General features: G+C 53.4%; 1 protein-coding gene across 1 annotated transcript; it reads right to left on the bottom strand.

Moving 5' to 3' along the window:
• On the bottom strand, window positions 1–3,232 carry GPR3 (G protein-coupled receptor 3). The gene is made up of 2 exons (XM_080655192.1): window positions 3,105–3,232; window positions 1–2,031 (listed from the first exon to the last, which is right to left on the bottom strand). The coding sequence occupies exon 2, from the start codon at window positions 2,021–2,023 to the stop codon at window positions 1,034–1,036; it is 990 nt and encodes a 329-aa protein (XP_080511318.1). The 5' UTR covers window positions 2,024–2,031; window positions 3,105–3,232; the 3' UTR covers window positions 1–1,033.
• Window positions 3,233–10,928: the final 7,696 nt, after the last annotated feature.

Below are 10,928 nucleotides of genomic sequence, written 5' to 3'. Positions count from 1 at the left end.
ACAAAATCAGTTTTTATTGAGGGTTGGGTCAGGGACAGGAATAGGGAATGCACTGGGGGCCATACCCAGATTGCAGAGAGGGTCAGGTGTTGGCTCGCATCCTGCCTCCTCGAGGGCACCTCAAAGTGAGACCTGGCTCCCAGGCCATGGCTGTGGCGCTGGACACCAGGCTAGAGTGGGGTTGGGGTTGCCACGTTTTATCCTGGCTACTTGGCCAGGCTGGTTTTCCCCAAACCGCCACCAGAGGGCAGCAGGCCCCCAGCGCAGAGGAATTCTCGGTTGCTCAGGTGATGGCTTCTTAAAAAAATAAAAAACCAGAGGCTGGTGTGTTCCCCTTACAAACCCCAGAGGGGCGGGCCTGGGGAGAAGGTTCTGGTTTATGTGATCTCTTCAATAAAAAATAAGCGAAAATAATAACAAAATACGTGGTTTCTCTTTCTCCCTTCCCCCCCCCCCTCTAGGAACTGAGGTCAGAAATGGGGGTGTGGGGACTGGGAGTACCCTGGTATGGCCTGGATTTCAAGGTGTTGGTCTCTTTTCCCCCCTTATATCCATAAATAAATTCATAAATAAATAAATAAATAAATAATTACTAGATATTCTCTTTGTATGTGCACACACGCATATATAGATAAATATTTTTCTCTTTCTCCTATCTAGGCAACTGAGTGGCTAAATCTCGGACTCTAGCTCAGAAACTCAAAAGTAAAGTGACATGATCAAGGTCAAGGAAGGGGGAAGTCCAGGGACTTGAAATGGCACTGTAAAGCACCCAGCAGCATTCTGGATCTCCAAGCCAGCTGGGCTGTAGGACTTTTCTGAGTGGAACCTTGACCATCTGAACATTCTAGAACCATGGAGCCAGCTGGCCCTGCAGAGATCTGAACAGAATCCTGTGAAACACCCAATGTCCTAGAACTCCAGAACTAGCTGGGTCTTGGGGGTGTGGAGCTGGAAGTTGGAACAAAACCCTGGAGGACCTCACATTCTGGAATTCTGTAGTGATCAGGGTTGAAGGGTCACCAGTATGTGACTAGACATCACTGGGGGAACGGGACCGGAAGGGAATCTTAGAAGAGGAACAGCAGCAGCAGATGGCCCACAGTACCTTCTGCACATCCTGGTTGCGGAAGGCATAGATGATGGGGTTGATCATGGAGTTATAGGTGGCAGGGAGCAGGGTGAGATAGGTGTAGAGAGATGGGGAGTGGGCATCGCCCAGCAGGCAGTAGACGGTGAAGGGCAGCCAGCAGGCGGCAAAGGTGCCAAGCACCACGGCCAGTGTGGCAATGCCCTTGCGGGTGGCCACATAGTGGGAGGCAGGCAGCAGGTGCCGCTGAAGGGCAATCTGCTGGGCATGGCGGCAGACGATGCGGCAGATCTGGGCATAGAGCTGCAGCATGATGCCAAACACCATGAAGAAGGCAACGGCCAGGACCACCAGATGGTTCTTGGAGAGTGGATATACCACGCCGCACATTGTTGGGGCATCCAAGCAGTTCCAAGCCAGCACAGGCAGCAGCCCCATGCCCAGCGCACCCCCCCACACTAGGGCCAGCATCACGTAGGTCCGAGTCATCGTTGTCTCTGAGTAGTAGGTGAGGGCATTGTACAGAGAAAGGTAGCGATCTACAGTGATGGCCAGTAGGCTGCCAATGCTGGCGGTAAAGGCCATTGCCAGGACGCCAACCAGCACCAGGCTCATCTCAGCTGAGCCAATGCAGAAGACAGCAGCAAAGTGCAGGACCAGGCCCAGGCCTGCCAGCAAGTCTGCAATGGCGAGGCTGCCCACGAGCAGGAACATGGGGGCACGGAAGGCGGGAGTGCCCACGATGATGGCCACCACCAGCGCATTCTCGCAGGACACCAGGGTGCCTGAGATGCACAGCACCACATCCCAAGCCCTGGGTGAGGGCAGTGGTGCGGCTGGGCCTGTGGGCCCCTCTGCTAATCCCATGCTGCTCACATTCACGTTGCCTGGGCCAGCGGAGAGCCACGCCAGGGGGCTGCCTGCACCCCACATCTTGGTACCTGCAGGAGAAAGGCCCTGTGAGAAATTGGCAGGGTTAGGTGCTGGGTAGGGGGGTCTACAGGAGCTGAGGTGCTTCTCTGGATACTTGGGGGAGTCTCTCCACAAGATGCTTAGCTGGTCCCAATGTCTTATCCCCCCACTCATGCCCCAGGATTCCTTCCAGGATACCGTAGTCCCCTCCCATGTCCCCAGGCCAGCACAGGTCTCTTTTCCTGGGGATCCCTGTCCTAGTATCTTCATCTCCCTTCCAACTCCCTGGGTCCTGCAGGCCTCTTCCTTCCGCATGTGTGACTAGAGCCCAACCAGATGAAGGACTACCACAAGTACCAGTAGATGGGAACTTGTAAGACCCAGGAGATGCTGGGGAAGGCAGGACTGGGGGAGGGAAACACATCTCAAGACTGAAGGCAGCTCTGCTCCCTCCCCATCAGGGAGGATGACGCTCAGTTTCTGAGCCTCGCCAGACCCCTCAAGATACTCAGAACAGCCAGCCCCAGGCCCCGCCCCTAGGGAGTGCGTGTGAAGCTCTCGCCAGCCCCCACCCAGCACTCCTAGGGTAACAACACCTGGGAACTCAGCTCTATCCGCAAACATACCCGCCCAGATTTCTGCCCAGGCCAGACCCTTCTTTCTGCCTACACCTCTGGGTCTTTGGAACAGACACCCCCTGCTGGAAGCCTGGATTCCTGAGGCAGACCCCGCAAGCCCAGACACCTGGACCTTGGGCCTGACTCCGCCTCCTGCCCGGAAGTCTGGATCCCTAAGTCAGACACCTCCTCCTTCCCAGACTCCTAGGTCCTGTCCAGCCGCCTCCTGCCAGCCCAACCTCAGATGACCATCAGTTCCCCCAGGGCCTCGGGTCCTTGTAGGAGTGCTCACCCCCCGCCGGGTCACCGTGCTGATGGCGCTCAGCACCCGGTGACTGGGTCCCACCTGCTAGCCCAGAATCTGGGTCCCAGGTCTTGACCTCCGACCCTGGCCCGCTGCTGGGAGCCTGACAGCCGACCCAGCGCCCCAGCATCCTGCGTGCCCTCCCGGACGCCTGGTGACCGCGGCGGGGACCGATACTCACCTCTCGGGTCCAGGCGCGGCCGGGCCGCGCAGGAAGGTTCCAGTCGGGTCTGGGCAGCGCAGGGTGTGAGCGGACCACGGGACCACGACAAGCCCCCCGCAGCCGCGGGAGCAGCGGCGTGAGTCACCCCGCCCCGCCCCGCCCCCGGCCACCGGTTTGGTGACGTCAGCGGCTCGGCGAACCAATGGGCGCATCGCGCTCGGGCGCAGAGCGCGTCGCGAGGCATATTAATGAGGCCTCGCACGCCCGCTCCCCCATTCATAAAAAGCGCCTGGCCGCGGCCCCGCCCCTCCCGACTTGGCCCGAGCTGTCCTTGACGCGGCGCCCGCTGCGGGGCCGGGGGCTTGGGGGCGCAGGTGGGAGAGCCTTGGAAAAGTATCAGAGGGGCTGCGGGGGATGGAAGGGCAGCGGAAAGGGGCCCGGATAGGCTGTGGGGTGATGGGACCTCAGGTGGCAGAGGAAGTCTGACGAGATCCAGGTGACGGAGACCGAGTGATGGGGCTAATGGGCCTCCCCGGTGAGGTGACGGTGACAGGAGCGCGAGGGAGCCTCGCGGGGAGGTGGGTGGCAGTGACGGTATGAGCCTGGTGACAGGATCTTGGGGGATGGTGGCTGAGGACGCTGACGTAGAGGGAAGCCTCCAGGGCAACCATACCAGTGTGGGGATGACTGTGGCATGATGGGGTTCAGAGATCCCAGGGTGGCAGAGGCAGTGGCAAGGGAAGATGGAGTGTTCAGGGGATGGAACTTCGGGTCACCATGACCCTGTCATGGGTGCTGAGGTACTGAGGTGACAAAGCTACTCCAGTGAGGAGGGCTGTGGGGTCCTCGAATGAAGATAGCAGGTGACTGTGGTGAGGGGCCCAGGGTGATGGACCGGGTAGAGGGTCTGCACCGACAGTGAGCAGGCTTCCAGGGCAGGTCCTCATGATGCTGAGGCTGGGATGAGGCTGGGCGACCTCACTCATGTCAGCTCAGCAGCACCTTCACAGCACAGGAAGGTTGAGTCTGGCAAGATTTCAAAACCTGAAATATTTATTCAAGAATCTGAAAAGCCAGCAGCATAGTGTGTGGCGGGGGGAGTAAGTGTGGGGGGGGAGAACTTCCCCGAAGCAGCTGGAGAGAGGGAGCCAGGAAGAACTTGGAAGCAGAAAACCTGGCAGCTCAGTCCCAGGACAGGCCGCTCTCCACCGCCCATCTCGGGCGTCCTGGCGGGGGCATGGAGAAGGAGCCCCATCCTCCCCAATGCTGTCTGTCCTTCTCCCAGATTTCTCCAGATGGGACAAATGTGGCCAGTCCTGGGGAGAGGAGCTGCCTGCACCTCCTCCCTGTCTCTAGCTTTGATCCTCATTGGAATCACCCAGGCCCCACTGAATGGGGGAGGAGGGAGGAATCAGGTTAGGGCTTTAGGATACCAGAGAGACCCAGATCCCAGGCCCCACCTGACTTCTCCCGCAACACAGCACCACTGCAGTTCCCAGTTAGTGTGGGGAAGGAGGAAGGAGGTGGTGGGCCAGTGGCAGGCTACATGGGAAGAGGAGAGGGCTGGGCTAGGAAAGATAACGCACTTAGGTTGGATATAGTGAGTTTAGGGTGCTTAGCAAATGGAGGTGGTCAGGAGGGTGGGCTGGATTCAAACCCCAGAGCCTCCATTTTCTAGCTGTGTGACTTTGGATGAGCTGGTTATACTCTTTGTTTTCTCATCAGTAGATAGGGATGATGTTAGTATCTACTCACAGGATTGTTGGGAAGGGCCTGCCACGTTGTCAGCACTGGCTGTGTGGGCTACCAACGGTATATCTGGCTGGAGGACACCAGGAGGCATAGGTATGCAGGTAGTGACTGAGGTCGAGGGGTAGATGACACCACCTAGGGGAGGAAGCAGAGAGTGAGGAGCCCCGGGGAACCCCACCATTAAGGGCACAGACTGTGGGTGAACGTATTCCTGTTTCTGGGCCTTTGCACTGCCTGTTCCCTCTGCCTAGAATCCTTCACTTCATTGAGATCTCTGCATCCAAGTCACTTCTTCCGAAGCAGACTCCCCGGACCTCTGTCCTAGATGGTTACTCTCCTACAGTGCCTGGCAAGTAGTAGATGTTCAACATATATTTTGTTGACTGGATAATTAAACTGAAAAGCAACATCTAGAAAAAGAGAAGGAAAACAGAGAGTAGTAATACCCACGGTGTCGAGGAAGGTGGGGGTGTCAAAGAGAAAAGTCTAGGGGCATCAGCACCCCAGGACTCAGGGTTCCACTTCCTCCCCCATCAGAGCTGGGTCCCAACAGCTGTCCAGCTGGTCTCGGAGAAAGGTGAAAGCTGCTGGGAGGTTGGCAAGAACGGTGTGTACTATTGACTGTCTTCTGCTATTCCGAGTGGCAGTGATCCTTGTTTATTCATAGGTTACTAATTATCTCATGAAAAATCTGCACAATCACCACAGATTAAGTCATTGCAGAGTCCTTACTCCTTCTTTTTGCACCAATATTGGCCTTTCCTGTAGCCCTGACCTCCTTCATTCTGTTCTTGCATTCCATTCGCTGTTTCCTTGGGGTATTTTGCTTCCGTAGGTCATATCTTGCAAGCTTGTTTTGGGTCCATTTTTCTTTACATTCAAGGAATCACAAATAATGTCAAAGCCAGCTGTTTTACCACCACCAAGTGGCTTCTGACTCCAACTATAAGATGGAATCTGGCTAGTTTGTCCCAAATTTCTGTCTTAGCTACCACTGCCTTCCCAGGGGGAAGGACAGCAATGACTATGTAGTTGATTAGCCAGTACTTCCTGATCCAGGGAGTTACTGTGTCATTCATGGTGGAGGTTGATCCTCAGGCAGTCAGGGAGGAAAAGCGTGCAGTGATATTTCTAACCCTGAGATCCCAGAGACTCAAGTGAGCCTATGGATTTTCACATGCACACTTCCATGCTCCAAAGCTGCCACCATGCCGACAGGCTAATTGAGGCCATCGATGCCAACCAGGTCTCTCTTCTCCAAAGATCTGCCATCTAGAGGAAGAGGCAGCCCTTCTTTCTCTCTCCTCCTCTGCTCTAGCTCCTTGCTTCTCCCCACCATCAACGCCCTCTCCAGTCCTTTCCACCTACCAGGTACCAAAACAGAGCCCAGTGCTTACAACAACCCTGCATCCCAATTTCATAGATGAAGCCTATAGAAGCAGAAAGTCTTGCCCCTAATCACACAGCAAATGACAGAGCTGGGATCTGAAGCCAGGGCTGTCTGTAACCAAGTCCAGTGTGCCTTCCCATGCTAGCTAGCCTAAGGCCACCATCTCCCCAGAAATGACATTTGACCAGGAATGACAACACCTGAAGTTCCCCAGGTGACCAGCAGATGGCTGTGAGCACTCAGGTCCAGGTAAGACTTTCCTGGGGGTGGAGGCTCTCAAAGGCGGTTTGTGTGAGTGAGACCCAGATAAGATCCACATAAACTCCTTGGCCAAGCACAGAGAATCTGGGCTTCACCAGTGCAAGCATCCTTAGCACAGACCCATTCATTCACGGACAGTTCCCTGGGCTTGGGTTTGAGTGGGTGCGGTGGAGAGATGACCTGGTCACATCCTGCATTTTCTTTTTTTTTTTTTTTTTTTTTAATATATATTTTATTGATTTTTTACAGAGAGGAAAGGAGAGGGATAGAGAGTCAGAAACATCGATGAGAGAGAAACATCGATCAGCTGCCTCCTGCACACCTCCTACTGGGATTGTGCCCGCAACCAAGGTACATGCCCTTGACCGGAATCGAACCTGGGACCCTTCAGTCCGCAGGCCGACGCTCTATCCACTGAGCCAAACCGGTTTCGGCACATCCTGCATTTTCAACATTCAGTAAGTATTTATTGAGCAACTGCCCTTTGCCAGGCATTGTTCTAGGCACAGAGGACACAGCAATAAACAAAAATTCCTGCCTTTTTCTTGGAGCTTCCAGTCTAATGGAGAGAGATGGACAATCACAAACAGGTACTTAATATGATATTGAGTAGGAACCCCTTGAGGGTCTCACAGACCAATGGGACAGACAAACATATACACAAACAGTCACAACACGGCACAGTATGGTTATTTCATAAACACCTACTTAGCCCTATGTGTGCTGGGAATTAACTCTGGAAGAAGATAGACTTTTTTTTTTTAATCCTCACCCAAGGATATTTTTTTTCCCATTGATTTTTAAGGAGAGAGGGAGAGTGGAAGAGAGAGGGAAAGACAGAGAGAAACACCAATGTGAGAGAAACACATCGACGGGTTGCCTCCTGCACAAGCCCCAACCAGGGCCAGGGCTGGGGAGGAGCCTGCAACCAAGGTAAGTGCCCTTGATCAGAATCGAGCCCAAGACCCCTTGGTCCGCAGGCCAACGCTCTATCCACTGAGCCAAACTGGCTAGGGCAGAAGACAGACATTTTTCCTGCCTTCGTGGAACTTACAGCCTAGGAAACAAATGAGTACTTTATGTTCTGAAGGAAAAAGGAGGTGTTATGATGTGGCATAACCAGGAGCCCTCTTTTAAGAAGGGAGACCACGGAGTGAGTCCTTTGAAGAGAGAACGGAAGAGTTTCAAGGAGTGAGCGCAGCAAGTGCAAAGTCTCTCAGAAGGAAAAGAGTTGAGGAATGGAGAGGAGGTGAATGAGCTGAGGGTAGGAATTGAGCTCAGGGAGGTGGGTGGGGTAAGGGGTTGAGGGTAGGGAGGGGAAGATCATGTAAATCATGGGAGTCATTGGTTGGCTGACGCAGAGAGTGATAGGATTTGACTTACATTTTCCAAGGATTGCTCTGACTGCTAGGTGGGAAACAGACTGGAGTGGGGAGCAGAAGTGGGAGCCCTATTAGGAGGCCTGCAGTCACCCAGGCAAGAGATGGTGAGGAGGGGAGTGCTCTGGTGCAGGAAGCAGATGGATTCAGATCTACCAGCTAGACGAGTGTTGCAACAGCTCAGCCTAGCTCTGAGGCAGTGACAGAGGGCTTTCTGCAGGAGGTGGCCCTTTAGTGGTGTCATGAAAGATTAACTTGCCAGGCAGATGGAGTCAGGAGAGAAAGGACTCTCCAGGACAGAACAGCTATCGGATAAAGGCAAGGAGGTATAAGATGCAAGGTGTGTTGGGGAGGGGCTATTCTATTTTATTGGGGCATAGGAAGGTGTTGGGGTAAGCCCAAGACATGCTGGAGAGACTTATAGAGCCAGGAATTAAAGGGTTGTGGAGGCCAAGCCATGATTAACTGGAAGAGACATGGTCACATTCATGGTTTCAATAGAGCCCTGCACTGTGAGGACCAACTTGGGGAAGGGCCCGGAGGCTGAGGCAGTGAGGCCAGCAAAGAGAAGATAAGGGGCTTCAGCCGTGGGCAAACTACGGCCCGCGGGCCGGATCTGGCCACGTTCGGCTGTTCTATCCGGCCCGCGGAGCCGAAAGAGAGGAGGGTTCTCTTGCTCTCCACTCCGCTCCTTCACCAGCAGCAGTGTTAACATGGCAACGTCCGGAAACACGGCCGCAGCTCCTTCTTCTGAGTGGGCAGATTTATATCCGCCCATTCAGTAGAAGGAACAACCTCCCAATCTTCCAGAGGCTCCTTGTAATGCCCGCGGACGCGTCCCCTGACATCACCCTGGGAATGCGTAGACACGTTATCGTTATCCTGGTGATGTAGGGAGACACACCCCTGGAGAGCACAGTATCAGAGCATTAGCTAAAAAGGAGACCAACAACACTGTTCCCACTGAAGTTGATGTTTTAAAGACCAAAAACTTTTCAATCCAGTCTACATTGCCATCTACATCTACGTCCCGGGCATAATTTGGAAGTTGCACTAAAGAAAATGTTTAATTTACTGTTTACACATTTTGTTCTTTTCTATTTGTTTTAGTTTTATTTTTTTTTCAAATTTTTATTAAGGTATTATATGTGTACATATCTTACCATTGCCCCCCACCCCCACCCCACTCCCATACATGCCCTCACCCCCCAATGTTTTGCATCTGTTGGTTACTCTTATATGCATGCATACAAGTCCTTCAGTTGATCTCTTATATTTGTTTTAGTTTTAAATTATTTTATTATATTTAAGTTTAATTTGAAAGGCTTTTGTACCTTTCCTTTGTTAGGCAATTTTATTTTGCCTTTGCCATCTTCAATATAAGGTATGTTATTGTGCTATGATTCCTCCATTTTTTGAAGTTTCAAATTATAATAATTAGTGTTTACATTCTTCTTGTTAAAATGTTTGAAATGAATAAAACTATTGAAATAAAAAAAAAAAGACCGTACCCTTTTATGTAATGATGTTTACTTTGAATTTATATTAGTTCACACAAACACTCCATCCATGCTTTTGTTCCGGCCCTCCGGTCCAGTTTAAGAACCCATTGTGGCCCTCCAGTCAAAAAGTTTGCCCACCCCTGGGCTAGGATCAAGGAGATATGTGGAGGCAGGGGGTGAGAATGAGACCATGGTTTCCAATCGGGGTGACAGGAGGAAGAGGGAGGTTTCAGGGGCCTGAGGCACACTCAGGTAGAGGTGCCCAGGAAACAGATGGACCCAGAGGGGAGAGCAGCCTCTGGCCATTGGATCCTGGGCTACATTCTAACACACACACACACACACACACACACACACACACACACCCATTGTAATCATGTGCCCCTGGGCAGGTGATGTTACTTCTGAAACCTGCAATTTGGTGATAACAAAACCCATACCAAGAGGGTAGTGGGAATTAGATGAGAAGCTGCAAGTAAAAGCTCTTTGTAGAATGTACATTCTGCTGGGGAGGGAGCTGGGGAGGGAGCACAAGGCTGGAGATGGAGAGATACTTGTTGGCTTTCAAATGGGAATTGATGGCAGAGGAATGACTGAGCTGACCCTAGGAGAGGCAGAACGGTGTTCAGGACTGAACTGGGCCACTAGCGATGAAGGAGGAAAAGAAGCAGAGGGGGGAAGAAAGGGAGGGGAGAGGAAAGGAGGAGGGGGGAGAGGAGGAGGGGGCCCTGGCCGGTGTGGCATCGTCCTGTGCACTGAAAGGTTGTCAGTTAGATTCCTGGTAAGAGCACATGCCCGGGTTTTAGGCTTGATCCCCAGTAGGAAACGTGCAGGAGGCAGCAAATTGATGTTTCCTTCTGAAAATTAATAATAATTTTTTTTAAAAAAAGAGGAAGAGGATGCATTCTCTAAGGAACCTGAGAAGTGGCTGTAGTGGGAGAGGAACCAGAAGAGGTCGGTGCCAGGGCAGGAGTCAAGGCAGAAAGGAAAGTGTGAAAAGGCTCAATTGCCCGTAACAATGAGACCGTGACTTGGTCAGAGGCGGTGGGCTGGAGGCAGACACGGTGCGCTGCGCTGCGGGGCAAAGAAAGGAGGGTGCAAATGTTAAAGCCAGGTGGCAGCCAGAGCCTGGGGCCAGGGAAGCAGGTCAGCAGAGGGGCCTGGTTGGAGGGTGCACTTCACAGGGCCCCGCCTGCGCCGAGCCTGGGAGGCAGGAAAGTGACCTTGCCTCAAATACAGATTTTGCCATTAACTCTAACTAGACACTCACCTGTTCTGAGCCTCAGTTTCCTCACCTGTGAAGTAGGCATAACTCGCTACTCAGCAGTTTCCGTGAAGCTGCCCTGGGGGTATCCAGGACCCGGCCGGCCACTAGTCCTGGACCCGCCCCCTTTTGTCTGAGCCCCGCCCCAGACCACGGAGCCCCGCCCCACCTGACCGCGCCCACTGCCCACACCCTATATGGCCCCTCCCAGGGCCTCACGCCACGCCCCCTGGCTGCGCCACTGGCCCCGCCCACCCGGCCCAGCCCCCGCCGCCCCCGTCTTGTTCCGCACAC

The sequence above is a fragment of the Plecotus auritus genome (genome assembly GCF_963455305.1).
Source record: "Plecotus auritus genome assembly, chromosome: 2".
NCBI classification, from domain to species: Eukaryota; Metazoa; Chordata; class Mammalia; order Chiroptera; family Vespertilionidae; genus Plecotus; species Plecotus auritus.
Note: the sequence above shows the minus strand (reverse complement) of the source record. Positions and strands in the feature narration are given on the sequence as shown.

Excerpts from the sequence above, each read along its gene's own strand:
- GPR3 (XM_080655192.1), bottom strand. The coding sequence starts at position 2,023 with ATGTGGGGTGCAGGCAGCCCCCTGGCGTGGCTCTCCGCTGGCCCAGGC.